Raw genomic sequence first — 27,926 nt, 5'->3', positions numbered from 1 at the left:
TACGAATTTCTCCTATCCAGGGTTATCGCGAATCTGATTTTTCAGTACACTGTCAAAGAACATGAATTTTTTTCGCTTTGTACGAGTTTTCTGAAGTAGAATTTACTCTATTCGTGCTCGATTATTTTTTTTTGTTTAGGTTTTTCTTGCAAGCTTTGCAGCCGACGTATAAAGCTCGTGTGGAGGCGTTTCATTCCGACGACGTTTGTGTTCACTTTTGAAAGATTTCTCAATGTTTCAGATCTCGCTCGGAACGCGGGCGTTATTGTGAAAGGAAATTGGGTTCGATCGAATCCACCTCGGTACAGAGTGACGTTTACTTTGACAATCGAACCAATACTTTCTAATGAATCGCACATCCTGAGCCTAATAATTTAAAATTTGAAATCCTTTCCAATAAAATCGACTCGACGACTCTTTTCTCAAGCTATAATTTTCCGTGGCAGTTTTCATATAGTCTCGAACTCGCACGCATCGCTCATTATGGAACAAGAAATAAATTGGTCGAGAAAATGAAACACCTGATTCGTTAACATTCATTGAATAATTTATTTTTCTATGAAATTCAACGAGACTTTTTAGGGATAACACAATTCCTTAGTAATCGGTTACGATCATTAAAAAAATTGAAAAATCGAGTTTCATCACAGAAAAATGGCCAAACTGAAAAAAGCAATTTTGGAGTTCTAGACACTTGAAGTTTTCCTGGGTGCGTGTCTACGGGTTAACATACATTTCATAAACATTTTAAAAAAACATGAAAAACCATCCGCGCAGTCGAGTTTGTCGATCATCACACTATCAAATAAATAAAATTCCTTCGGAATCCTCAAATTCTGAAGAAAAATCCACTCCAATGGAAAACATCGAACAAAAAGTTGCCGGTGAATCGCGAGTAAAATTTTTTCCCCATTTTCTTCTTTCCCGGTCTGAATGACGATTGGATCACCCGGTATAACGAAACTTTGTGATTGAGAATCGCATAGAAAGAAAGACATAGAGAGAGAGAGAGAGAGAGAGAGAGAGAGAAGGGAGGGGAGAGAAAAGAGAGAATCTTTCGATACTACTGGCGCGAACCAACTCAAACCGTAAAGTCGCGCGCGAGCGTGTGTTACAAGCGAATTTCTCTGGTTCTGCGGTGCGCGAGACTCTCGTGCGACCGTAAGCCTCCGGAATGTGGAACCTGAATCCTGGTGGATGGTGAGCTCGCGCGCGCTTCTTCAACCGTCCTATATACACCTCTATAAATATATATACACGTACATATGCCCACAAATATACGTGTCTGTCTACACACCGCTGTTACTACTTCGCCTCGGCTGAATCTACTCGCGAGTCCCAACGCTGAAGCACCCTGTAGGCACTTACAACAGTTCATCGATTATCGAAATCGCCTTTTGGCCCTCGCCTTCTCGAACCTCCTTCGCTTACATTCAGGATTAATCAACGGAGAAACGACTCTGGTGTATAGACACTTTCATCTCGTTCAAGTCTCAGGTCGACGCCATCGAATTTTACCTATTTTACCTATTTTTACCTATTTTTTCAGTTTCGTCATCTTTTGACGCGAGTTTAAGGTAGTTCATGCACGGAACGATTTTATTAAGGAAGTCTTGAAGTTTACTCAGAGTTTAAATGGGTAGTCGACTGACACGAGTGTCCAATTTTAAAGGGTTTGTCTTATTGGTTATTGAGATTAACGTGCTTAAATATGAAGAAAAATATGACGAATGAACGGTTCTTACGAAGTTTATGAAAAAGTAGACAATAACAATGAAGTATGTAAGGAAAGTTTGGGAAAAAATTCGAGACGGATGTCTTACTGGGAATAAAGATTGAACGAAATTGGTGATGAGAACTCGTAGAACGTTACATTTGTTTATTTCGGCATTTTGTTTCTTCTTGGCTTGGGCCATTCCTGTCACAGCATTCTGTCTTTTTATTAATATTTTTTTCTCGATTCATTTCCCTTTGTGTTTTCTCTTTGCGCTCTCTAAAGCGATTTTTTACATTTAAAAATATAGTGTTTTAGCCAGGGACGAATGACATTTCGAGTTCAGTCAGTGATGGATACCCGTTTAATTAATGGCTTGCAATTTCATTGGCCAAAAAATAATTTATTTACAATTTTGAATGAATAATTCTGACATTAATTTAAAGTGATTATATCTTTAATTAAGGAGTAAAAATCGAACCAATTTAGACACCAATAAAATACGATCCTACGGGTATGATCTACCTTAAGATTTTTTTCTGTAAAATCTTCAAAATCTTCCGGAGTAAATAATTTGCTCGAGAATACTTTAGTAATTCGAATGTTCTCAAAATATTTACGATTATTTTGATAATTTTCGTTCACTTGGAACCTAATTTTTCAAAGCACGATTCATGGATGAGATTGCATTGAAATTTTGACGTTCCAGTAGTTCCACGTTACCAAGTATTTCGAGTTCTCCTTTCCCTCGATCACGAAATACCAGAACTTTGAAAATTTGAGCTCAAAATTCCTTGGAATGAAGAAACTGAGAAAAATGTATTTTCACAAAATATTAAACTACTCAAAATCTTTTGAATAATCGTATATACGAATGAATGTGTACACAATCGTGATTATAAATAAGGTGAGCATGTGTTCATAGTTCCAATCGATTTGCGACTCAAGAGACAATAGTTTCCAAGCTTCCTCTTCATCCTCGTTTGTCTCTCCTTTGTTCCTTTCAGTCGAGCTCCATCCTCTTTGTATCACGAGTACGTGATAATTGCTTTTCCCCCTAGGCCCAAATCTATAGCTATTCCTATAGTGAAGTCTCCGAAGCAAAAAACACACGTAAACAGTCTCGAAGCAGGGGTTATTGCTGCACCAAATATTCCGTACAACGTATCACGTATAAAGCTTTGATTTTCAATCGAGAATTCAATTCATGGTTCAATGCAATTGCGTACAACAGAGAACGGATTCGGCGACTGTTTTGTTCGCTGTTTCCCTTCTTCGTGGTGTTCGATCAGAAGCATTAAAACTCTCAATTTTTTTAAACTAAAATGAAAACCTCCCAAATCTTGGTGTACAATCTCCCATGAAAATTCACTCGAAAACGTGAAATCATTCACAGGAATTTTCTCCAAAACTTTTCGTAGCGAAATGCAACTTTTTCGCTCATAAAAACTTTTGGGCAACTCTCCCAAAATATTTCACATTCTCGGGTGAATTTTTATTAGCAATCCGACTAGAAAACGTGAAATTTGTCATGAGAATTCGGTGAGCAGAGTCCAGTGGACTTCTTACGAATAAATATATGAACCATTCGTCCTATCTCTACTGGGCCAAAAACTAATCGACTTTTATGCCTACAAAAAAGAAAAATAAACTTGAAAAAATGGTCAAAGCTGCGGAGTGTTCGTATCCGTGTTTATTCATAATGCCGCATATTTCCTTATACAATGATATCGAATTTCATATTTGTTAGAAGACACCTTTTAAAATAAATAATACATAATATAACGTTGTAAAAGATAGTAACGTACTTAGAGTTTGTAAGAGATCAGCTGGAGTCTGAAGATCTTATGTTAAGCATTAGCATATATTCTCAGCGAGGAATAAAATGCGCGAGATCACCGAGAGAGTAAAACTATGCGTTGTTGGCCGTAGTTCGGACATGCGCTCGTGGAAGATGCACCGTCGTTCTCATTTGATATACTTACCACCGGTGTTGAGAATACACGTAGACATTAAGGGGACTTACAACCAAATATATCGTCAGTCTGTATATTCTTGTCTCTATAAATATGTTAATACGTTAATAACAATATATGCATATAATTATTATTAGATAAGCCATGGAAACGCGAGGTTTTCATGAGATAATATGTGTAATTAAGGGAAGAAGAGAATACCGATAAATTCGAGCCAAGTTGTCGTATAGAACGAAGCTTTCGCTTATTCGTTTCGTAACGGAGTGAAAATCCTTCACTTTCCTCAGCATCAACAGTGGTCGTCTATGAGAAGCGATATTCGTTAAATAATCATTCGACGAACGATGCACGCACATAATAATACAAGCAGACGTGATTGAATATTATTACATTTCGATAAAATATCATTGGCTACGAACTACGATTAATTCATTGGATCGTGCTGGAAGCTCGTTTAAATGCGATCTCAGTTTTCGTACGGAGTCAGTAGACTCCGTTGAATGGAGCTTTTCTCTCGCAACGATCGATTCTCGTTAAAAGTTAAATATTAAGTTTAAGTTAACGATATAATAGAGCTCATAGAAACTACGAGTATATTTGTGGTATCCTTTTAATGTTGGTCAATCAATCCAGTCATCATGGCGAAATATTCTAAACCAACTAATTTGGTTCCCATTAAATGTACGCTTTAATTGTACCCATTTAAATTACTTGCCGAGGATATACTTTCACTCGGGCTTACTCATATTTCAGTGATACGTAACACAATACTATTTTTATTGAAGTTACGATCCCTGGAACTAAAGCGAACTAGATGATCTACGGAAATTTGATTATTGTATAACGAGCGATCTAAAACGATAGACGAATCTTAAAACCGTGGAAAAGCCTTTGTCGTTTGCCAATGTAAATTTGCAAGTACGTTGACTCGTTGATGAGCGAATTTAATCGTACGCAGAATGGTCTCATGAAAAGTGTTATTTTATCTCTTCGATTTTTCAATAAAATTTTCACGATCGACAATTATTCCTCCTCGTCGAAAGCTGAGTCACAGCTTTCGTCGATTATTTTCAAGCTTTATCTAAAATCTGACACACCTTTCGATGCCATTTTATCAAATTTTCAACGTGTCGAATAGCATTGCATTCGTCATATAAACGATTGTCAATCGAAAATACAATCATTTTACACCGATCGTAAGTCTCACGATGATTGGAGAATTTTTTAAATTATTATAACGCGAGCGTCGTTAAGAACGAAGTCTTGTTACGTTCATCATTGATCAGCTGCGTTTCGGACTTGAGAAGAATTACGCTCGTCGGTGGGAGCACACACATACACACACACACACACACACCGGTGCAAAAAATCGATGTAATCCGACTTACGGTAATGACCTGTAACGGCCCTGTGTTTACGTAATTCTTGTTCCCGGGGAAAGCTCCCAAATAGAAACCCTGCACTCAGCAGTCCCGAGTCGCCATACGTTCATCTCGTTAACCAGAGATTTTCCTCCTTTCTCTCCCTCTTTGCATCTTTTTTTACCTCCTTTTTTCCACATGACGCTCGACAATTTTTCAAATATCCAGATCATGAAAAATCTGAAAGAAAAACTATCGGACGCCACTGTTGGCTCGTCCGATCGAACCATTCGACGTTTCGTCGGTAACAATATTTTTCATCTCACGAATATGTCCATCTTCAATCTCTTAACACTATGGGAAGAATAATTCTAACGGTTCGTTATGAGCTTAACACTATTTTAGGGTATTTGGAATAATTCTGTTGCTTAATAAGGTGGATGAGCCCAGTTTTTAACAGTTTTATTCGGCTTTTTAAATACTTTTGTTCTTTTTCCTACACCAATTTATTCGGAGGAGAATTTTGAGTGTTTTTTTCTCTGACGAACGTTCGAATAAAGACGCATTTTTTGGGACGACGAGTGGAAAATAGTCAAGTGACTTTATTCGGAATGAAAAAAACTTGTTTAGCTCCATTTGATGTGAGCGAATTGGAAATTGGAGGATCTTGAACGAAATTTATAAATTATTTTTCGGTGAATTCGCTTGCTCGGATGATAAATTGTTTAGTGGGAATGACAAAAGCGCTATAAAGTTAAACGAAGAGGGGGGAGATAATGAAAAAGGGTAAAACTACGAGAATAAAAGCCGGTACTAGCCGCTCTGGATCGGTTGAAAATCCTTGGTCTTTTCTTCGTGGGGAAGTTCCTCGATGGCGAGGCTCTCGGTGGTCATGAGTTTGACCCTATCAGCAGGCTTTGGTCGCATGAGTATGAATGGTAATTCGGCGGAAAGTTCGCCGCCCAAAGCGCCGAGGTAAAGTTTTACTTTGACGGCGTAAGAGACAACGATGCCGAAGGAATCTCTGACGTCGGGAGAAGTGAGTAATGTGCTCGAAGCTAATTCGCTGTCTTCCCGTTTGAGTCTACCGTCGAGGGCGATGCCACGTCGGTTTCGATTGTTGTCGACTTCGGGTTTGAGGTACAAGACTTTCTGTAAAGTCGAGCCTGGGCTTATGGGACAACCGTCTTGAGTCTCGACAGCGTCGATGACCGTGCGGAATTGTCCGTTTTGGAATATCACGACGTCGATGCCTTGCTGCACCAGAGCTTTGATTTTCTTGACGACTTTGTTGCTGTTGTTTCTCACGCATACGTTCACGGCGATCCGCTCACCGTGATGGTACAATTGTTTGTCGAGAGTGACCTCGAGCTCGAGTTCACCGGGGCTGAGAAGAAAGTCTTTTCTGACAACGGTGCACGGTTGTCTTCCCTGTTTCGTTGGGGCGTACTGAATTTTTCGTATGCCAAGGTTGACGGTGCTGCGCTTGTGGCTCAAATCGGTCTCGTTCTCACCCGAAAATATTTTTATGTAATAACTGACCCCGCAGGGTTCCCCAGTTTCGTCCGGTCCGGGCTGAAGAGTCACGCTGGAGGGCGCACTTTGCGGAAAATTGAAGGTGAAAGGTATCGCGTTCGGTCCCAATTTTCTCAGAAGGCGCTCCTGCAATCTCGTCAAATTAGCCTCCATCTTCGATTCTCGTGGATACAGAGGCTCGGAAACGAGATAAAGATCCTTCTGGAAGTTCAAACCCATCACTTCGTCCTCCTCGCGTCCGTAACGGAACGTGCAAACCAGTTGACCCCATATTTTCCGACCGGAATCAATGTACTCCTGGTCGAGCAATATCACCGCGTCCACGGGCTCGACGCCCGACAGGTAATCGATGAAATCTCGTTTTCCCAAGTACAATGCTATTTTTCCGTTCGGTGAACATTTTTTGTAGACTTTGAAATTCACCACCATTTTCTTTTGCCTTGTTTTACTTTTTCTTCTTGCAAATGGAAAAACTAAATTTCTTACTTTCGAGTATTCGAACACGCTCGTTGTAGCACGACTGGGGACTGAGACTCTGCTCGATACCTCTCACCTCCTTATATCGACAACGCGGAGGGAAGAGGGAAGAACGTGACGAACGAGCCACCAGAAAGGCTTCTTAATCCGTTCAACAGTCGCAAATTGAAAGACCAGGTTTCCTGTCTTTTGCTTCCTACAGTTCCTTCATGAATTTTCCCTCTCCCTCTGCTCCATCTTCTTCTCTCTCTTTTCTTTTTGTTTCTCTCATACGTCGCAGTACGAGAATTTGGCGTTGAACCATCTCGATTTTCTGTATTATCGTCCTAGAAATACCCTCTTTCCTCTCCATCGAAGTTTCCTGTAATTTCAAAAAAGAGAGAAGAGATAAACAAAATACATTAGCCCGCTAATACGTCGTGAGAGGACTTTATGTCAGCAATTCGTAAAAGCAGCCTATGCTAGCTGAGGAAGCTGAATGACGTTGGCTTCTTTTAGTGGTAAAAAGAGTATCTTTTTATTCAATTGACTGATAAAATATAACACTGTACATTCTTTCAGGGGCCCAATTCTACCGATCAACGCTTTCTGTTCTTGTCTCATTTCACGGACAAGTTTTAAGATTTTTTGCAGATCGCTCCGAATCACCAGTCACGGAATTCACTGGCTCATCGTTGGTGCGCTTTAACGATAAATTCTCAGATTCAGTGGCTAAGAAAATTTTTCCAACCACGTTTTCGACATCATTTTTTTTTTTAACACTTTTCTCAACCTCTTCCGAAAACGTTTCTTCAATCGACTGTATTGCTCCTTGTTCTTGTCCTCCTTCGATTTGTTTCTCATCTTTCTTGTCGACGTTCCACTGCTTCTTGTGCTTTGTATTTTTGTTTTGGTTTCTTTGCCTCTTTGAGGTTTTTTCGCTCGGATCGACTCTGTGAATTGACAGTAAAAATATGAATAATTGATAGCGAACAAGCTTCTCAACTTATCATCGAACTGGACGTTTTGTTGGTTACATTTTCTGTCTCCAAAGATTTGTTCTTTGGTAATTTATCATTTCTTACATTGTAGTCGAACGAGCACCTGGTCCCCAATTCGCCGTTGGGTTTACCTGGAACCTTGACATGTGCGCTTGCCTTGAACGAGGATTAGCGTCAGGTCGAAGATCGAATTTAACGTCGGTCGTTATAGGAGCCTCCAAAATGGCCAATGCGGGGCAGCCTTTTTCCATTCTATCCCGTTTCGATTGATGAGTCTGTGAACAAAAGTCACAGAGGTCGTAAGAATAAATAAAACTTCAAAAAAAACCTCCCCGCTCGGGTTACGGAAAGAATGCTGTTGTTTTTCATACGGTGGAAGAATAAAGAATGATCCACGTTTTATTGGTTCTAAGATCGAAATGGAATAGGATCATTTTATAGCTGTTTAAATTTCAGACTCAAACCTGACATAGAATCAGGAATTTTTCTAATAAAAATGTTGAACTAAGTTAGATGAACTTTCTTTTAATTCACCTTTTCCCAAGCTCGAACTATATCCCAGATGACCTCATTTGGAGCGTCCGTTTTTATGGATACTTTGTTAGCGTGAGAATACGTGACTTTGAAGCCTGCATTGAGCAATGCTGATCTGAACACAACCATCGGTGGAGTTTGGCATCGAACGATCGACATCTACGAAATTTCAGAGTAAAAAGGGTTTCATAATTTTTTTAAATCAACAACACCTGAACAGTGGATTATACGGAAGAGTTGAGGCTTTAGAAAAATAGAGCACACGATTACCAAACGATCGAGAGTGTAATAAAGAGGAATATCCAATTCTTCGAGAACAACACTTAAAACACCAATCAATCTTTTGCTCGTGCCCAGCTCCGAGTTAGACATGTTGTTTAAGAGCTTCGAAACGAAGCGTTTGTCATGTAAAATTCCCAACCAGATTGGTCCTCCCATCTGCAATAATAAATGAAAAACTTTAAGTCCACTTTACTCTTATCATTCGATGAAGAGCAGTTCTCATTCTTTTTTTACGTACGTGGTGACTGTGCTGACAAAATTTGCACAGACGATCGACGGGTGGTCCATTTGGAAGTTTGTACGCTCCATCCTGTTTTCTCAAACCCAATCGATGAATCGCAATCGATTCGCAACCGTTGCATTGGTAAACCATTCCCAATTGACTCGTGTTGTTTTTACATTGCAACTGTCCAACGTGAACGCGTACAAATACGCGAATATAAAAATCAACACTTATCGAGAGTAATGGAACAATGTAACGTCCATAACGACCGGCGTGCGTCGATATATGCTGCAGAAGAATTCTCAAAGCCTGTACAAAACATAAAATACTGTTAATTCGTCAATTTTTTTTGTTATTTCGTCAGTTCCAATAATAATACAAAATATGAATGGTCTGGGAAATCATCTTACTCCGGACCACAAATAATTATCAAAGATATTTCAATGCTCTTACGAATTCGTGACAAGATTTCGATTTCAAGGAAACAGCACCATATTTCACATAACAGGTCTCTGGAGAATTACCGGCTAATACAGCCATGTCGGTCGCTGTAACCATGAGTAAACCACCGTTGACTACACATTGGACAGCACCATCCAAAAATATGGATGGACAACCATAAGGATCCAAATCAATGGCATGGAAACGGTCTTTTCTCCTCTGGTACATGAGCATTCTAAAAAGCCAATGTTTAATTTTTTTGAAACGGTTCTCATTTTAGATTTTTTCCTCTATTTTTAATACTCGTTTTAATAATCATTCATGAAAGGTCAGAATTTTTCTAAATTTTTAATTTCTTAGTGATTTTATATTCACACTTATAAATAATGTATCTCATAAATAATATTAAGGAAATTGATGGTTTTTCACTTGAATACATACGTTGCATCTTCGTGACTTGCAACAACTACATCTTCCACTTTGTTGTGAGCAATATTTTTTTTTATACTTTCGACAGCTTTGGCTGAAATGTCATTGGCTACAATCTGTTTGATAAATGGAACTTCCTTTGCGTATCTTATACTGCGCAACCCAGTGGCTGACAGAGCTTCTAAAATTGTTATTCCATCCTGAAGAATTCAATCACCGAATCATTATGAGAAATGAATGTATCAAAATTCTTGTAATGATCATAGTCATGTATAGTGACACTGGAATAACTTGATAAGTTTTGTATATACTTCATTTTCTAATTCCTTCTTTTTTTTAGCTGTAACACTTTGTTGACTTTGTGAAAGTTTGTCACACGGAGCAGTTGCATTTTCCTCTTTATTTAATTGGCGATCTTTTGAAAAAGCACTTAGGACGACGATGCTAGAATTTGAAAAAAATAATCATTTTTATAAGATTGTTTTTATTTTGCAAAATTATTCATTTTTTCATACCTGAGATCTCGATTAAACTCTTGTACCGGATTGTAAAACACATTTTTCTCCAACAAGAGTATTTCAGCCTTTCCCTCGGATATTACAGCTGGTTTCTTGAATTCTGAATTGTCAGTATCACTTTTCTCGTCCATTATATTGTCGTTGTGAAATTATTTTTCGTGATAATCGTATATAATTCAATTTTTAACTGTAATATGCTTATCTGTCAATTTATAGGTTGTGTTTGAATAACACAACAACGTGGTAGGTACAGTCTGGTATAGTGGTTCGGCTAATGACGCCACCGACCGGCAATTTTCCCTTGCTGTCGTCGTCTCATCTCTCTTTGACTCATTCACGAGCTTATGCAGGTTTTTAAACTTCACGGAGCGAGTATTGTGTTTCCATTAATCAACACGTGGTGCAAGTACAGAAACTCCGTAATAATTTATCAACCGCTAAGTAAGTTTTTCCATTCGGGAAAATTTCATTACTTATTATTTCAATCTATTTTCCAAATTAAAAAATTTTTTACCAGAACTGAGCATTATATTTCAGTGTCCTTGAGGTTATGTCCTGAATACTTGCTGGGGAAAAAATTTTTACTCTTTCGTACATTAGTTTTCGTATCGAAAAGTTCGTGCTACATTTCCTTTTTTTTATTCGGTTAACCATGACGTTATTTACAATGTGCTACAAATATTCTCTAACTGCAATTTTTTACAATCCTAACCTATCATTTTTTCAAACATTGCTATCATTTATAAATATATTCCTAGAAAATAAAATGGCCAAAAAAACTTGTCAATGTTTCAAATGAGAACTGCGTCTAAGAAGGACTCATAAAACAATAGTACCTGAATAAATAGTAACAAAGTTTGCATTCACCAGTCCGACCATACGTTATTTTCATCAGTCTTGTACCAAACTTTTTCTTTACCTCAAAACCATAATTGCAGAAACGATTCATCAACAATGGCAAAAGTCAAGAACAAAAAAACAAATTCAGCAGAAGCAGCTGTCAAGAAACGTAACAGAGAAAACAAAAAAACACTCAACCCATTTGAAGTTCATATCAACAGAGATAAGCAGAAAGTTCTTGGCCGGAAGAACAAAGCAGATCGTGGTCTGCCAGGAGTAGCTAGAGCAAAAGCTTTGAACAAGCGAAAGAACACGTTGCTTTTGGAATACAAACACAAAGACAAAGACAATATCTTCATGGACAGACGTATAGGAGAAAAAAATGCATCGATGACTCAAGAGGAAAGATCAATGGCAAGGTTTGCAGCAGAACGAATAAAATCGCACAGGAAAAAAGATATTTTTAGTTTAAACGATGAGGAGGTTTTGACCCATGGCGGTCAGACACTGGAAGAAATAGAAAAATTTGAAGACCCTAAGAGCGATGACGAGTACAGTGACGAGGAAGAGACTCGAGATGGTCGTTTGGACAAAAAGTTCGTCAGCGAGGCTCATTTTGGAGGTGGAATTTTATCCAAATCCGATGGTCCATTGTCCCGAAAAGAACTCATAGATCAATTGATTTTCGAGTCGAAAAAACGCAAAGCTGAAAAACAAAAAGTCCGCGAACAGACGATCGATCTTACGGAAAAACTGGACTCCGAGTGGAAAGATCTTTTGCCTCTCATGGCGTCTTCAAAGAAAAACAACGAAGAACCTGTTGAAAAAACACGCGCCGATGACTATGATATTGCTGTAAGAGAATTGAAGTACGAAAGTCGTGCCACTCCCTCTGACAAATTGAAATCCGAGGAGGAAATAATGCACGAGGAAAAAGAAAAATTGGAAGAGCTCGAGCAAGATCGATTAGCCAGAATGAAAGGTTTTACCGAAGACACGACACGCATAAGGAATCATAAATCTGCTGATGATTTGGACGACGATTTTGCCATTGAGGACATCACCGAAGAAACTTTAGCTTATGATGCAGATGGAATGGCTAGGGGACTAGTTCAAGACTCGACCAACGTTGAGGAGCGATTGCAAAAGGATGACAGAACCGGGAACGAAGAAGTTTCAGAGCATTCGGCAAACGACGAAGAAGATAATCAGGATGATAATTCTGACGAAATTTTCAAAAAAGTTGAGCATAAGTCGAAGGAAAAAAATGCAACGAAAAAGTTACAAAATGGTTCAAACATCTCAAATGGATCAGATTCCGACAATAACGAAGAAGAAGAGAAAGACGAAGAGGACGAGGAGGAGGAAGAAGAGGGCGAAGAGGAGGAAGAGGATGATGACGATTTATCAGACTTAAAAGTTTCTGAATCATCAAGCGACGAAGAGGAGTCGCAGGATAAAACTAAAAAATCTTCAACAAAACAAAAGTTTGTAAAATCCGATTTTCATACAGAAACCATAATTAATGAAGTCTCTGAAAATTGTAAAAATGAGGAGAGAATAAAAGAAATAAGGAACGATTTACAGAGAAGAAAATTAATAATGGAAAAAGCTCGTCAAGAATTGCCCTACACGTATTCAGCTCCTGAAACTTTCGAAGAGTTTGAGACATTAATAAAAGATCACAATCCAGACTATCAATCGATCATATTGGAGCGAATAGTCAAATGCAATCATTGGACCTTGGGCCAAGGGAATCGAGAGAAACTTTGTAAAGTTTTTGACTATCTATTGCAGTACATCGTACAATCCGCGTCCGTCACCTCGGAAAAGGACATTTCAAAGTGTTTCCAAATTTTGGACAGGTAAATTCCACAATTAACAATCTTATTCATTTTGCCAGGTATACTTTTTTTTCTGCTTTCTAGATTATGTCCACACCTCTACGATTTGGCACAAGCGAGTGCTCAGAACACGGCGACATGCGTTCAAAACATCCTGAGGAATAAGCACGATGAATTTGAAATAAACCGAAAGAAATATCCTGGTTTGGAAACGGTAGACTACTCATCATTTTTGTCAGAATACCATTTTGTTCTTTCTATCTTTCTAAACTCTCAAAAACGTATCTGATTCAAAATTATTTTCAGCTTATTTTGTTCAAAATTATATCTCTTCTGTTCCCAACATCGGATTTTCGACATCCAGTTGTTACTCCAAGTCTCGTATTTATGTCTCAAATATTGTTGAGATGTCGGATAAAAACTCGTCGCGATATTGCCAAAGGATTGTTCGTCTGCGCTCTTATGTTGGAGGTATTTTTTCATGTGCTATTATTTTTATTAAATGATATTCTTCTGGATTCAATTACTCGTCACAATCAGAAAATGTCTTATTGTAGCGTATAAAAAATGTAGAAGAGCCCAAGAAATTTAGCCTTTTTTAAAATGTTCTTCCCTTAAAAAAATTTTTTCAGTATACTCTGATGAGCAAACGGTTTTCGCCGGCAGTAATAAATTATTTGCGCGGCGTTATTTATCTGGGAACACCGAAGCCACCGCCATTACTGCACAAAACAATTCCACCGTTCAAAAGTCAGGGTGAAACGAGCAATTTGTTGATATTGGAGGCGAAGCAAAAGAGTTTGGCAATCGACGTTGAAAGTCCATGTATGCGTTGCAGTGACTTGTCGCAAAATGAATTCGACGATGATTTCAGATTACGAGCATTCGTTACCGCTCTTAATATGACACTCGAATTTAAAAGACAGTTCGAGGAATTGGAAGCTGTACACGCCATATTTTTCCCCATTATAAAATTACTGCAAATTAATGATCGCTCGAGGTACCCTAAAAATGTGAAGAAACATGTAGAAAAAATCCGACAAGAGTTAGAGAGCTTGGCGGAAAAGAAATTGGAGTTTATCGTTCGAGAAAAGAAGAAACCCAAAGCCTTGCGGCTGTACGAGCCCCGCATCGAAAGAGTGTACGTAAATATGGACCATTTTTTAAAGATTTTTTTTGCATTCTCAGGTTTTTATTCATTTCTCTTTAAAAATTAAAATTTTCATAAGAATCTTCGTATTCAGGATATTGACTAAGCTCACTGAATGAACTTGTTTTGAGTTGCTACTATGACTTTGGGTTTGAAAAAATCAGCCAGCTAAATTTTATGAGCACTAATTATAGCACTGAAAATCTTGATTTTCATTAAACTTTCCCCTCCACAAATGGGTAAATAAATCTTTCAACTTCGAACTTATTTTTTCCCGATTTTTACAGATACGATGGTAAAAAGCACAGACCAATGTCAAGGGAGAAAGCGGACAGGGAAAAATTGCTTCACAAGATAAAGAAAGAAACGAAGAGCGCGATTCGAGAAGTTCGAAGGGACCGAGCGTTCTTAGCCAAAGTACAAATCAAACAGCAGATAAAGAGTGATACGGAGAGAAAGAGGAAAGTGAAGGAGATTTTGAGCGAAGCATCTGTTCAGCAGGGTGAATTCAATGAAATGAAAAGAAAAAAAGGAAAATAGTATCGTTATTGCGACCAGACTTGTCAAATACATTTAATGTGCTTAAAAAAGAAGCACAATTTATTAATGTTACAAATAAAGAAAGGTATTTGTACGCACAAGTTAATTATCGAAAATCAGAGTCGACTGTGTAAAGAAAATCCTGCATGAGAATATTCATTCGCAATATCGTATCGTCTCATTTTCTTCAGCATATATTCTGGAAAGACGAGCTCAGTCGAAATAGAATTGATAGGGAGTTTCAGAGTATTTTTACTCTTCTCCTGAAGAGTTGCTGGTTTTCGAAATTTTTGATTATTATTCGCCCAAGCGAAAGAGAGCCATTGAGCAAAAAACTTTTTCATCGTGTCAAAATTATCGATGCAATTTTTTGTGACACAACTCAAACGATTTTCATAGCGTAATTCAGTCGTATAGAGACAATTCTTCAATGTCTCTTTAAGGCCTGCTCGAAGCAACATTTTCCGATGAATTTGCTGTGCTTCTTCAATCTCATTTTTTTGCAGAAGTTTCTCATTCACGTATTTTTTCCAAGATCGAAACAACCGCAGTTTTATTTTTCTCTCGTATTCCGATGCAGCTTCAATTTCCTTCAAGCGCACCGTTGCATAAGCTTCGTAGTTTTTTATCCATCGATTCATGTATCGTTCGAGTAAAACAGTTTTCCCAATTTCGTTCAAAATTTCATTTCGTTCAACCTTTAATTTGTGGTTTTTGAAAAATTCTTTCCAGACTTGGAAATAGAATTTTATTTGGTGGAATCGCCAATGATCTTCAGCGTGATGTACTCTTTGCCTCTCTTGAGAAACTCTCACAACAGCCACTCTCCATGTATCGATGTGACTGTTTAGTATATTCGACTTAATCTCATTTATACTAGAGTTCAGGTAAGCCAAACGCATTTCTTTCTTCCTTTTGTAGAGCACATAAGCTTTCAACAAGTTTAACGATTTTTCTGTGAGTTTTCGATTGTAATGATACGAAGACAACTTATTTTTTCTTTTGCAACATTTCTTACGCCACACGTAAAAACGCCATTGCTTCATCGTATTCACTTTCAAAGAGGTATAGATTTTGACTCGCCCAGCTTTTACTTTATCTGTGAATTCTCTTTTCCTACGACAGTAATCGGTCCAATTATTAAAAATTCTACACTCCAGTTTTTTGACATAAAAAGTCACCGCTTTCTCGATTTGTTGTCTTTCTGCAATAGCCCTGCATGAATTCTGAAATTCAATGAACAGTGAAACTTGAATGCACATTGGTCATTTTTTTCAATGCTACACTTGAAGTCTCGTCAGAAAGACTTTTTTCAGACCTGAGTTATAAACCACTGACCCGCAGTAACATTTTTAAACTTCTGGCCATCAATTTGTTAACATGAAATTCGTCCACTTCGATTATTTTTTTTTGTCTTTCGATCTTTATCTTCCAGTACTTGATCCAATGAAAAAAATGTCTTTTCAACATTCTCCTGTCACAATGCATCGTGGCCTTCCTCCAGCAAGCTCTTTGTAACATGCCGACATTACGTTTGTCCACCCACAGTCTGAAGAATCTTTGTATTGTCGAACGACGATAAAATTTGGTTGCCTGAAATATCTATAATCTTTGAAGTTTCAGAATTGCATAGGTAGTATATTTTATTTTTTTATTTGATTGATGAACCTTGTCGTTGAGTTCAATGATTTGTTTTCTCTCTAGATGAACTTTTATCCAATCGTTGATATATTTGCGTAGAAATATTTCATAGTGGAGATGAAAGATGCGTGAATTTAATATTTTTTTTCTACATTTCTTGTTTGTATAATTATACCAAGTTTGGAAAGATTTTTTCAATATTTTTTGACGTTCAAATTCTCGCGCTTTATCATATTCTGCAAATTGTTCCGGCTCAATGCAAAGATTCCTGTAGGAAGATTTCGTTTTTTTGGCTTCAATACAGTTTCTTAAAAGGGAATTTAAGACTTTCTGCTCGAGTCGGATATTGTATGAATAGAAAGCTTTATGAGTTGCCAATCTCCTGTTTAGTTTGTGAGTTGTATAAATTTTCCAACAGTCTAGAAAAATCTTTAAATCTTCTTCAATTTTTAGATCTAGCGAAACTACGTGTTCTCCAACTCGTTCATTCATTACACATTTGCAGAAAATAATAACGGACGAACGCAAAAAAAATACATTATTTCATTAACGTGTCGAGGTTAAATTATTCGGTGCGACTTTTGGTCGAATAGAATGAAAACTAGAGGTGCCGAACAACTGTTAATTACGACTAATATTTCTTATAATTTAAGGATGAACGGTAAAAAAATCGGCATAACCCAAAAAAATATTGGAATATGATATTCATTTTTAATCATTTATTTATTTTTTATTTCAAAGTTCATTATTCGTTTCAACTAGTATAGACTTATATAACGATTAAAGGAAAACTGGCTTTAGCTAATTTATAAACCACTTTTGAAGATGAAATGACTTATTTTTTATAATAATTAACGAATTGCCAGCAGAGAAGTTAGAAATTAGCCCGCCGATTTCTGACATGCCCCGGCTCAATTGTCAACGCAAAAGTTGAGAATCTCTGTCGGCAAATCTTTTTTATCGACGAAACGACCGTGGTGACATCTGTGCTCAACATTTAGAAATATATCTTGACATTAGGTTAGAATCTTGAGTCCTCCGAATATCCCTAGCAAAAACATTTTGCATTACAAAGTTGGCGAAATTGTTAAGCTCAGTCAGCCAGCCAGCCATCCCATCTCATAGCAGCTAAAGGTTGAGGAGTTTGGTCTTTGGTCAACAAAATCAAAATACTTCGCTTGATCGCGATAGTTGTTGCAGGTTGTCTCAACCTTTTATAAAAAATCGAAGCTGTTTCGTTATTCACGTGTTATTCGTTAGTTATAAACAAGAATGAGTGACGATGACCGTGATATCGACATCGAGAGTGATGTGAGTCCCCGAAAGCCTCGAGCCCAACGTAAACAATAAACGAGCGTTATGGGCCCAAAAAAATCGCTTCTATTGGTGGTTTACATGTTTACTTTCATTCTGTTCGTTTCCTTACATGTTTTGTCGACTCCAGGAAGGTGATGATTCCGATTCAAGACAGCGCCATTCGAATAATACCCAATATTATTCTCAGGTAAACGGCTAAATTTTTTTTTTCCATGTTTTTTTAAAATCTTGTTCGTTAGTGTCGACAAAGCTCGTTGCAATGAATGAGACGTAAATGGTTAGGCCATTGAACTCTAAGATCGCGAAAGATAAAACCCCTCTTGTTTTTAATTGAGTGATAATTTTGTGAATTTTTCACGAACCTCATTATTTTCAGTTTTATACTTCAATTTACTCATTACTTTTGGAATTTTTCGTCTACATGTGCCACAAAAAGACATGTTATGTCAGCACAACTTAACCTCCCAGAGATGAATTCCAGTCAAAAAATCCAATGTTTTGAATCATGTTTACAAACTATCATGGTATCCAAACCCAAAATACTTATGTCCTGTGTCATCATTAATATTTTCAAACAAAAATACATTGTTAGGCTGAAAAAAGGGCTCACCACAATGCATTGGAAAGGAAGCGAAGGGACCACATCAAAGATAGCTTTTCCAGTCTGAGAGATACCGTTCCAGCGCTACAAGGTGAAAAAGTAGCAAGCAGAGCGCAGATACTTAAAAAAGCAGCAGAATACATACAGTTCATGCGGCGCAAAAATTCGTCGCATCAACAAGATATTGACGATCTTAAGAGGCAAAATAGTTTACTCGAATCACAAAGTGAGTATTTGTAAGAGAAAGAAGCTTTGATAGAAAGAAAAAACAATACTTTCTTCTTTCGTATTTCTGTATGTGTCAAAAATTGAATCATATGAACTGTATGAAGATGATTTGATCATTTTAATGTGAATGTAATGCAGTTTTCATCACTTTCATGGATTTGTAATCATTATTTGTACAAAACTTGAGGGGATTGAGTTGCTTATATTTTCTATCAATATTAACATCGATAGGAGCCAAAAATGATCTTTTCAATATTTGATCGATGTCCATTGTGACTCGCATACACAGATATCTTCATATTGGTTTCTAAGCAAGAGAAATAAGAAAACCTATAGATTTGGATAATAGCCTTATTTATGACAAAGATTGAAGAAGTTTGAAAAAGCTTGAAGAAAATATTGTTTTTGGTATATATTCGTAATGAAACGTATGCCCTTTCTGCAAAGTTCGTACATTGGAGAAAGCCAAGATCACTGGAAACTTTGCAGCTGAATCGTGCGAAGTTTCCAAGTCGGACTCAGCAGGGATTGGCGGCTACAATGACTCGGAGTCTGAGTCTTCTGACAGTGAGACAGGCCGAGCGATACGTCATCCAAAGAAATTGAAAATAGCGGGACTTCATCACTGACCCGAGCATTCTCCCCTCCCTCCCATTTCTCAAAAAACCACAGCTCGCTTTCGCATTACAATCTAATCGAATCTTTATTTTGTAAAGAAAAACAAACAAACAAAATACTAAGAAAAATCGCAAGAACAAAACAATTCATAAATGAAAAAACCGGAAGAAAAAAAACACAATCAACTTGTTGTAATTATGAATAATTATATAAGTGTATTATGTAAACATATTGTAAAGTAGGTACTTATTTAAGAGAATAAATATTAGTCTGTTCGTACACAACAGATAAAAATGAATTTAGTTTATCATCTAGATATGCGCAATGCTTTGTTTCTCATTCTATTGTTATTTCTTTAAACTTATTTACGAGTGTTTTCTCACTATATTCTTCGACTTGTAGATGTAATGTTATTTTTTCGTTTTCACTTTCCATCTAAATGGTCGATCGTTGCTCGTAGATTATGCGTTGAAATCCCCTGCAGTCAATTTGTATATAGGGCTTATATCAGGGTGTTGTTAATTATTATTTTCGACTGGTAAGCACTCGCAACAATATACAAATAACAAAATTTTGTTCCTCTATTTTTCTTTAACAAAAATTAGACATGGTTTTTGAAGAAAAAAAATTCTACCGCCAAACAAATTCTGCAACTATCAACAAAAAAAATATTTTTAAGGCAAATTTGCAAATAAAAGATTTAGCAAATTTATGTGAAAGTATGAACAGTGAAATTACAATTATAATTAGTACGGAACTTTGTGTTAATTTGACTCATCATTGTCTGTACTTATGATTGATTCAAAAGGCAAATTGTTATTCATCCAAAACAAATTGATTGAATATACTCATAAAAAAAATGTGTAAATGATTTGTGGTCTTTTTCCATTTCAATAAATTACTGATCACTCCTCCGTATTTAATTTAAATTATAATCATAATTCTACAAACAATTAAGATGTTTCCAAATTATCCAATCTTCCCGATGTTCGTGAACATTAAATTATCAGCTTGATAATAAAAACAAAACATTTTTAAAGCAAAAGCAAGAAGAAAATGAAATTATTTATTGCTCTAATCAAGTATAAATACTCATAAGCATACATGAAAGTCGATTTTAGCGAACTACTCTCGAAGTTTTTGATCGCGACATTTGAATACATGGGTAAATTATTTACGCGATTTTTACGATATTTTCTAACACTTAAAAAAACGAATTTTAGTAATTTTTTACTTTTATACATTTTTTCGTTTCGAAGGAATACGAGATCAGTATAAATTCTTTCAAATGTTAATAAAATAAAAAAAAGATCGATGTATACCAACATATGACTGGTTATTTATTCTCATTTCCTGAAGTTTCAACGAGCACAACACAAAATCGTGGTGCTTCTCTTTTTCATTTGAATGGGTTTACGTAAGTTTACGAAAAAAAAAACTGTATATCTGCGTCCATAGTTTTTGGTACGTTAATATTTTTTTCTGTAAAAAGGCAAAAACAATGCGCGTAATGAATACAATTATCAACAGCTATAGAGCTATAGGTTACAATGAATCGAACGAGTCACATTAAACTTTGTCGAAAATAGATTTCGATCGTATTTGAGCACGAAATATATAGATTTTGTAAACAGATCGTAAATTGTTTTTCCTGTGATAGAAGTCACGAAATACTCCGGAATGAATTGAAAAAATTACTGCAATATGACATGATTTGGTAATAAAAGTTAAAATTTAAAAACTCATCACAAGAACCATAATTTTGAATGGACGTTTGTGTATATTTGCACGTATATAAAGATAAGCTTTGCATTTCAATGTATAGAGTTGTTAGAGGTTACTAGTTTCGACCGGAAGAGGGCGGTTGCGAGTGTAGAGATCTTCGTTGGTAGAGAGTAGTAGTTAACATGGAGGTATATATACGCCTTCTACATCTCTATCGTGCAATCCGTGACTCGCTCGCTCGCTCGCTTCGTTCGTTTCTCGTTTATCGTGTTTCGTCAGTTAACGCGGTCGGTTGTGTGGGTGTGTGGATGTGTGGCGCGTGTCTCGGAAAGGTGTAACTGCGAGCCCGATCATTTTGTTATCCGGGCTCTTAAGGACGGTTGAAGTCCAGACACACATCGGAAGAACGGAAGATTTGGCAAATCGTGGGTATCCAAGAAGAAAATCGTGCTTTGGAACACGAGTTTTCAACGAGGAAAAAACAGTGTCGATAAAAAGCGAGGGAAATAATATTTCGTATCATTTGTCAACGGTGTTACACATCGAAACACGAGATGTCGGCGAGTACGAGAATACAAAATTCGTCACAGCAGGCAAACGGTGATGGAAATCTCGGTTCACCGAGAAAGAAACAACGCACTTCGACATCCGGCCCTTTGTCCAAGGTCACGGTTGTTTTAGGCGCACAATGGGGTGATGAGGGTAAAGGAAAAGTCGTCGACATGCTTGCATCTGACGCCGATGTCGTCTGCCGTTGTCAGGTATTTGAACCTTCCGACAACTCTTACTTTAAATTCTGTTTATTGTTGTTTTACACACAACAAACTTGCTCCTCTTCTCATTGCCCTTGTATACATATATTCATATGCGTATAGATATATACGCCGTTTGTTACTTTTATACGCTTGAAATCACGAGACGGGGCTTCGCGCCATCTTTCACAAAAGTTTACCCCTTCCCACAACATGGCGGTTACATGTATATGCATGTAGGAGTGTAGATATTTATATATCTGCTAATATAAGAGTGTACATATGTATATATAGCGAAATATGCTAACGTAATGCCGGTAATATTCTATCTCGTCATTTTGATGCAAAGAAACACTTGTCTCCACGTACTTTCGTTACGTATTTAGTTTCTCCTTTTTATTCTTTCTCTTTGTCGCTGTTCTCTCTTTCCCTCCCATGCTCCCGTCCTTTCGCGGCTCGGATTCGAGCGCCCTCTAATGATCACATGTGGGGTACTTTCAACACATGTCCAACTCAACTTTTTGCATTTTTTCACCTTAAAAAATGCATCTCGAATCTCTATTGACTTTAAATCAGCTGAATTATTTATTTTCTTTTTCCTGCGATCATTGCCAAGTATAATTTATTTTTATTCAGCTTCAATCGCACATACTCGAGAAAATCCCGCTCAAAATCCACTCGACTTTTTGTTGGCTGTAATCAAGACCTTGTTGGGGGTGGAAAGAGTGGGGGCTAACAATTTGCGGTCAACATATTTTTAGAAACAGAATTTTTAGCGATTGCAAAAACTTTCGGACAATTTCCACACTTCCCTCCTCAATGCATCTCTCAACTGTGTTTTTCCCACCTTCCCGAGATCCCACATCAACACCTCGAATACGTATTTTTATTTTCTTCTTTCAGATTTTTTTCGCGTTACGTAATATAGCCCGCATTTTTGACGAAACAGAAAATCTTTAGAAAAAATCATGCGTAATGGCAGGACGCATCAACGATTACGCTAATTTTTTCAATTAACGTTCGACCTCTTCAATTCAATAATAATTCCTACGAATTTATGCTGACCTTGATCTCATTCTTGCCAGCCAATTTATTCCAAGAAATATCATATTTTTCTGTGCAGACAGATTTTTCCAGATCGAACAAGTCCTCCATCATTTCTTTCCTCTCAAATTATCCATCACCAGTTTTTTCAAGATCTCAACAGGTTGGCAGATGCTATTTATTTTTTGACTCACCCAATTTGTAAGAAGAACATTGCTACTTGCCACTTTGCTCTAAGAAAGTCAAATTTTTTGATAAATCCTTTATTATCAAAAAACAGGAATTCGTTAGCGTTATAATCCATGTACGAGAGCCTTGTGGGTTCCTAGCTTACAATGAAAACTTGAATATTGTAGAAATGTAAATGCATGCAAATACATACTGTCAATAGTCCGCAAAGAAAAAAAAAAAAAACTGGTAATTCTAAGAGAATACAAGCTGCGTGAATAAGACTATGCGAATATGCAAATGCAACAATATTCATTAATATCGAAATAAGGATTGTCTCGTTGGGAATAAAAACCTTGATGTCCTGGTCAGAGCGGTTTATCAGTGTTCGTGTTTCAGTTATCTCTATACTTACCTTGCAGTGTAACATTTCCGCTTCAATAATGTCACCATGAGCTCCAGTATTGAGTTCAAATGATTAGAAGCAAAAGAAAATAGCCAGATACAGACAAAGAGGAAAATAAACGATCATTTTGCACGCTCAGCCTCAACATTTGTCTCTCCTTTCATTTCTCACCAATGTCAATCTTCGAACATGAAAAATTATTTCTATTATTCCACAGGGAGGAAATAACGCAGGTCATACAGTAGTTGTAGAGGGTGCCCAATTCTTCTTTCACCTTCTGCCTAGCGGAATTATCAATCCAAGATGCAAATCCGTTTTAGGTAAAGACATCAAATTAAATCCAAACAAAAAAACAACAAAACAGAACAACAGTAACTTCGAAACGATTTTCATTTGTTTCGATTCCAGTTATGAGTCATTAGACTCTACAATCGAGTGTTATCGAAGTGTAAGGAAGCAAAATATCAACAGATTAGCCTGGTATTATGGCATTATAAAGATAAGAGAACAATTGGTTGTATAACGTGGATTGAACTTAACGTTCGCTATATTTCATTGGTATGCAGCATAAGATGCTTAACGTTGATGATCCGTTTAGAGATATTTTTATCATTTATTCGACGAAAACGAAATTACCTTCCAGCATTTTTTCTCGTTCATCATTACCAAAGTAATAAAATGTTGTCAAAATGGACTGCAACTTTTATACGCACTCGGAGCACTTATGCCTCTCAATCTTTTTCACTTTTTATCTCGAGTGATTATTCATTTGGTTTTATACGCATTCATGCCTATAAATTCTACTGCCACCGTCTCAAGGATTCGAGGATGATTTATACATTCAAATATAAAAAACACAAATAATATATTCGCTTTCGAATTTCACTCATCATCTTTTTATCGATTTGACAATAATCTGAATAAAATTCGCCGTTTTTGATACGCCATTATTTCAATCCACTAATAGAAGAATAATATAAAAAAGGCAATACCTTTGCAAATGAATTCGTTGAACAGAATATGTAAAATTATCCGGTTTGTTACCCGACAGTTTTAACCACCACACCGTATTTCCGGTTTGTAAAGGAAATACTTTTGGAGTATCGATAAAATGTTGGTTTTTGTTCACAACTGTCTGCTATTTTTTTCGTATTTCTTAATGTACCAACAACTAAAGTAAAATTCATTTTCACCATCTAACAATTTTCTTTTCAACAATGTTTTGGAATATTCTCATTTTTAATATTCAATTTTGAAGAAAATTTATTGTTTTCGCATACTTTGGGTTATAAACTTTTTAATCAAATATTCATTTGAAAAGTTGAGTCCAAAACTATTGTTTTACTACTTTCATTTGACATAAATCGATTGAAGGAGAATAATTGAATTTTTTATAAAAAATTATCGAATAATGAAACAGACGCTCATGTCCGTTGATACGGAAATAAACAAAACAATGTAAGATTAGCAACGACAAAAATATAGCCAACTGAATAAATTTTCTAGGATTCAGCATTCTGGATCGAAAATCCACTTTTTGTAGTTATCTCAGTTTAAAAATAAAAATATTTTTTCAACGCCCCAACGATTTGAAAGCTTCAAGGGTCTTTTAACGTTTCAACGCGGGTCTTTCGGATTTTGTCAAATCGATATGTAATGAAATGTCAATAGAATAACATTTTTGGTCGCTGATATTTACGTGAAAATTTTTTCATCCACGTAATTTCTAATTTTATGAGTCGATTCGTAAAGATTCAAATAAGAAACGAGTCCGAGTCATAAAACTATATTTTTTTCAAATACAGCGTGGAAAAACTCATTACTGGTTATATTCTTGTTAAGACCGAGTTTAATTGTCACGTATCCATTGATTTAATAATTCGTAACTGGTACCGCTTGTTACCAGATCGTATGACATTATGAGTTTGACATTTATAAGTCTCGCAGTAATAATTTAACAGCAAATACGTGTGTATATCTATATACGACCTCGATTAAATGGTACATTGTATTTTGCAGGTAACGGTGTCGTGATACATTTGCCGGGATTGTTCGAGGAATTGGAGCAGAACGAGGCCAAAGGTTTGAAGGATTGGGGCGAGAGATTCGTCATATCGGATCGTGCTCACATCGTCTTCGATTTCCATCAGCAAGTCGATGGTTTTCAGGAACTTGAGAAAGGCACTCAGTCCCTGGGAACAACGAAGAAAGGCATCGGTCCAACGTACTCGAGTAAAGCAGCCAGAAATGGACTTCGTATCTGCGATCTCCTCGGTGATTTCGACAAATTTTCGGAAAAATTCAATACTCTCGTTGCTTCTTACCAAAGAATGTTTCCCGCTCTTCACGTCGACGTTAAATCGGAACTCGAACGCTATAAGGGGTGAGATCACACGGCAGGAAAATCCATTGAAATATTATTGCACCGAAATTATTACAACGATGGTTTTATTTTGTATTTATTAATATTGCGGAAACTCTGGTAATCATTGATCTCGGAATCTTCTTTCCTCAGATGCTTTCGTAACATTTTTTATAGATTTTCATAATAGATCGACGTGATTTTTCCTATTAGAGCTGCAATAGTAGTGCTGTTTTTACTCTTCAATTTTATATAGACGATTTATTCGACAAATAAAAAGTTGATAAAATCTCACTTTGATAAAACACTCGCAGTTTACATAATTTTTTTTTTTTTTTTTTCATCTGCAGATACGCCGAACGAATCAGACCTTTCGTCAAAGAGACCGTCACTTATTTGCACAACGCTTTGAAAAGCGGTAAAAAGGTATTGGTCGAAGGAGCAAACGCAGCGATGTTGGACATCGATTTTGGTACTTATCCGTACGTGACGAGCTCAAACTGCAGTATTGGAGGCGTGTGCACCGGCCTCGGATTACCACCGACGACCATTGGTGAAGTCGTCGGTGTTGTTAAAGCATACACGACGAGAGTTGGCGACGGACCATTCCCGACCGAGCTTCGCGATTCCATCGGTGAGCTTCTTCAATCGAGAGGTCACGAAGTTGGCGTAACGACCAAGAGAAATCGACGTTGCGGATGGCTGGATTTGGCTCTCCTCAAATTCACAGCTTTGGTCAATGGGTCAGTTTATAAAATAAAAATACTGCATGTCATTTAAAATCTATTCCCGAAAACCAGGAGTTTCTGGGGAAAATATCAAAAAGGGTAGAACATTCGAATTTCAAAACCTTATTAAAAAAGTACTTTAGAAGAAATTCTAAAATATTCTGAGTCAGCAATGGATAAAATATAGACAAAAAAATCAACGGCCAACAATTGCTTCGAAAGTCATTCTAGAGAATTGTAACAAATATTGGCACAACAGAAATACGATCTTGTGCCATGAAGTTATTGAATTTCGAATTCAAAACCCGTTAGATCGAAAACGGGATGGTCAACCGAATTTTTTCGAATATTAAACATCACAAAAAAAATAATAAAGATATCACATCAATTCTCAATAATTAATATCAAAAAAATATACGGAGACTAAATTCTCGCAAATCAGTGGAAATAAAACTGGTCAGTATTCAAATGTCAGAGGATTAATCGATGCAAATTGAAGCATATTTGTTAATTCTCCGTAACAGGTACACATCAATATGTCTAACGAAGCTGGATATCCTCGATACGTTACCGCACATAAAGGTGTGTGTCGGTTACCGCTTGAATGGAAAGGAAATTGATTATTTTCCAAGTTCAGCTGTGGAGCTTGGACGTGCCGAGCCGATATACGAGACGGTAGAAGGATGGCGTTCGACCACGGAGGGTGTACGATCGTTGGAAAAGTTGCCGCCAAATGCACGAAAATACGTTGAATTGATAGAAGAACATTTGGATATTCCAGGTAAATGAAAAGTCTGCAGAATAATGCAGATAATTTCGAGATGATGAGCAAATTAAGTCATTGGCTTGCAGAATATATTTGTGTTGAAGTATTCTTCATGATTGAATTTTTATTTATAGTCAAGTGGATCGGTGTTGGAGCAGGCCGAGAAAGCATTATTGCCCTCTGACGATTCAACGAGTTTAGCCAATTACTCGAGCGCACCATTTTCAGTGTATTATTAAGGATAACGACTATAAATGTATTGTTCACAATTAGAAGCTGATGCACGCACAATAAGAAATGAAGAAAAAAAAGAAGAGAACTTACGGAAAGAAGAAATTTAAAAACCTTTCAAGAAACTGGCTTGTGTAAGAAGGTAGTATGTTAGTTGGAAGTCAGTAAAAACAAGCGTTTTAACTTAATAGAACATGAATTATTATGATTGTATAATGTAAATGTCAATCTTAAAATAGTCATTAATTGCTGTTTGATTTGAATTTATGAACTACGGGCAAGAGGGCGAGGGAAGAAAGGGCTAATAATATCGTGTTATTTGACTTATATGTGTATATATTCGTCATATCCATAAATAGAATACTTCACGGTATTGTACAAATATTTAATAACCGTCGTCCATTACTCGCCCACTCAATTTCCTTGCTTTTCTTTTATTTTTATTTAAAATCTATTCCTATTGAATAATCATTTGTTTTACGTGATTAGAAGTT

The 27,926-nt window shown here is 36.7% G+C and overlaps 6 protein-coding genes across 10 annotated transcripts; 3 read left to right on the top strand and 3 right to left on the bottom strand.

Moving 5' to 3' along the window:
* Nucleotides 1-3,389: 3,389 nt before the first annotated feature.
* On the bottom strand, nt 3,390-7,131 carry Arr1 (arrestin 1). The gene has a single exon (XM_043417778.1). It carries the CDS (start codon nt 7,014-7,016, stop codon nt 5,865-5,867), a length of 1,152 nt encoding a protein of 383 aa, XP_043273713.1. The 5' UTR covers nt 7,017-7,131; the 3' UTR covers nt 3,390-5,864.
* A 129-nt stretch (nt 7,132-7,260) lies between these two features.
* Nucleotides 7,261-10,742, bottom strand: Trm1 (tRNA methyltransferase 1). 2 transcript variants are annotated; one of them, XR_006260786.1, is made up of 10 exons: nt 10,469-10,738; nt 10,265-10,397; nt 9,966-10,153; nt 9,537-9,759; nt 9,099-9,392; nt 8,849-9,016; nt 8,579-8,737; nt 8,129-8,319; nt 7,616-7,996; nt 7,261-7,425 (listed from the first exon to the last, which is right to left on the bottom strand). XR_006260786.1 is itself a non-coding variant. In XM_043417777.1 (9 exons), the coding sequence occupies exons 1-9, from the start codon at nt 10,600-10,602 to the stop codon at nt 7,669-7,671; spliced, it is 1,818 nt and encodes a 605-aa protein (XP_043273712.1). In that variant the 5' UTR covers nt 10,603-10,742; the 3' UTR covers nt 7,557-7,668. The 2 variants fall into 2 exon arrangements, 1 of the variants encoding a protein (XP_043273712.1); XM_043417777.1 differs by lacking the exon at nt 7,261-7,425 and having other exon boundaries at nt 7,557-7,996; nt 10,469-10,742.
* A 683-nt stretch (nt 10,743-11,425) lies between these two features.
* On the top strand, nt 11,426-14,951 carry LOC122409884 (Nucleolar protein 14 homolog l(3)07882). The gene is made up of 5 exons (XM_043417773.1): nt 11,426-13,176; nt 13,240-13,369; nt 13,462-13,626; nt 13,788-14,296; nt 14,593-14,951. Exons 1-5 carry the CDS (start codon nt 11,426-11,428, stop codon nt 14,843-14,845), a joined length of 2,808 nt encoding a protein of 935 aa, XP_043273708.1. The 3' UTR covers nt 14,846-14,951.
* Nucleotides 14,874-17,391, bottom strand: LOC122409885 (protein SFI1 homolog). 3 transcript variants are annotated; one of them, XM_043417774.1, is made up of 3 exons: nt 16,514-17,391; nt 16,184-16,438; nt 14,874-16,071 (listed from the first exon to the last, which is right to left on the bottom strand). In XM_043417774.1, the coding sequence occupies exons 1-3, from the start codon at nt 16,976-16,978 to the stop codon at nt 14,962-14,964; spliced, it is 1,830 nt and encodes a 609-aa protein (XP_043273709.1). In that variant the 5' UTR covers nt 16,979-17,391; the 3' UTR covers nt 14,874-14,961. The 3 variants fall into 3 exon arrangements, with proteins under 3 accessions (XP_043273709.1, XP_043273710.1, XP_043273711.1); XM_043417775.1 differs by having other exon boundaries at nt 17,024-17,391; XM_043417776.1 differs by having other exon boundaries at nt 16,184-16,403; nt 17,024-17,391.
* A 180-nt stretch (nt 17,392-17,571) lies between these two features.
* Max (MYC associated factor X) lies at nt 17,572-20,168 on the top strand. Of its 2 annotated transcripts, none has more exons than XM_043417780.1 (4): nt 17,572-17,797; nt 17,931-17,990; nt 18,396-18,630; nt 19,122-20,168. In XM_043417780.1, the coding sequence occupies exons 1-4, from the start codon at nt 17,759-17,761 to the stop codon at nt 19,259-19,261; spliced, it is 474 nt and encodes a 157-aa protein (XP_043273715.1). In that variant the 5' UTR covers nt 17,572-17,758; the 3' UTR covers nt 19,262-20,168. The 2 variants fall into 2 exon arrangements, with proteins under 2 accessions (XP_043273715.1, XP_043273714.1); XM_043417779.1 differs by having other exon boundaries at nt 17,573-17,797; nt 19,080-20,168.
* A 1,047-nt stretch (nt 20,169-21,215) lies between these two features.
* On the top strand, nt 21,216-27,821 carry AdSS (adenylosuccinate synthetase). Its single transcript, XM_043417764.1, has 6 exons — nt 21,216-21,736; nt 23,563-23,665; nt 25,365-25,728; nt 26,058-26,450; nt 26,960-27,216; nt 27,336-27,821. The coding sequence occupies exons 1-6, from the start codon at nt 21,530-21,532 to the stop codon at nt 27,383-27,385; spliced, it is 1,374 nt and encodes a 457-aa protein (XP_043273699.1). The 5' UTR covers nt 21,216-21,529; the 3' UTR covers nt 27,386-27,821.
* Nucleotides 27,822-27,926: the final 105 nt, after the last annotated feature.

The sequence above is a fragment of the Venturia canescens genome, chromosome 4, assembly GCF_019457755.1.
Source record: "Venturia canescens isolate UGA chromosome 4, ASM1945775v1, whole genome shotgun sequence".
NCBI lineage: Eukaryota > Metazoa > Arthropoda > Insecta > Hymenoptera > Ichneumonidae > Venturia > Venturia canescens.
Note: the sequence above shows the minus strand (reverse complement) of the source record. Positions and strands in the feature narration are given on the sequence as shown.

Excerpts from the sequence above, each read along its gene's own strand:
- Max (XM_043417779.1), top strand. The coding sequence starts at position 17,759 with ATGAGTGACGATGACCGTGATATCGACATCGAGAGTGAT. Across the intron at positions 17,991-18,395 it reads ATACCCAATATTATTCTCAG|GCTGAAAAAAGGGCTCACCA; the intron begins GTAAACGGCTAA and ends ATACATTGTTAG. Across the intron at positions 18,631-19,079 it reads TAGTTTACTCGAATCACAAA|TTCGTACATTGGAGAAAGCC; the intron begins GTGAGTATTTGT and ends CTTTCTGCAAAG.
- LOC122409885 (XM_043417774.1), bottom strand. The coding sequence starts at position 16,978 with ATGAATGAACGAGTTGGAGAACACGTAGTTTCGCTAGATCTAAAAATT. Across the intron at positions 16,439-16,513 it reads TCATTGAACTCAACGACAAG|GCAACCAAATTTTATCGTCG; the intron begins GTTCATCAATCA and ends TAGATATTTCAG. Across the intron at positions 16,072-16,183 it reads GTTTAAAAATGTTACTGCGG|AATTCATGCAGGGCTATTGC; the intron begins GTCAGTGGTTTA and ends ATTGAATTTCAG.
- Trm1 (XM_043417777.1), bottom strand. The coding sequence starts at position 10,602 with ATGGACGAGAAAAGTGATACTGACAATTCAGAATTCAAGAAACCAGCT. Across the intron at positions 9,017-9,098 it reads TTTGTCAGCACAGTCACCAC|ATGGGAGGACCAATCTGGTT; the intron begins GTACGTAAAAAA and ends TTATTATTGCAG. Across the intron at positions 7,997-8,128 it reads GGTGCTCGTTCGACTACAAT|AGTCGATCCGAGCGAAAAAA; the intron begins GTAAGAAATGAT and ends GTCAATTCACAG.
- AdSS (XM_043417764.1), top strand. The coding sequence starts at position 21,530 with ATGTCGGCGAGTACGAGAATACAAAATTCGTCACAGCAGGCAAACGGT. Across the intron at positions 26,451-26,959 it reads TTCACAGCTTTGGTCAATGG|GTACACATCAATATGTCTAA; the intron begins GTCAGTTTATAA and ends TCTCCGTAACAG. Across the intron at positions 27,217-27,335 it reads AGAACATTTGGATATTCCAG|TCAAGTGGATCGGTGTTGGA; the intron begins GTAAATGAAAAG and ends TTTTATTTATAG.
- Arr1 (XM_043417778.1), bottom strand. The coding sequence starts at position 7,016 with ATGGTGGTGAATTTCAAAGTCTACAAAAAATGTTCACCGAACGGAAAA.
- LOC122409884 (XM_043417773.1), top strand. The coding sequence starts at position 11,426 with ATGGCAAAAGTCAAGAACAAAAAAACAAATTCAGCAGAAGCAGCTGTC. Across the intron at positions 13,177-13,239 it reads TGTTTCCAAATTTTGGACAG|ATTATGTCCACACCTCTACG; the intron begins GTAAATTCCACA and ends TCTGCTTTCTAG. Across the intron at positions 13,370-13,461 it reads AATATCCTGGTTTGGAAACG|CTTATTTTGTTCAAAATTAT; the intron begins GTAGACTACTCA and ends AATTATTTTCAG.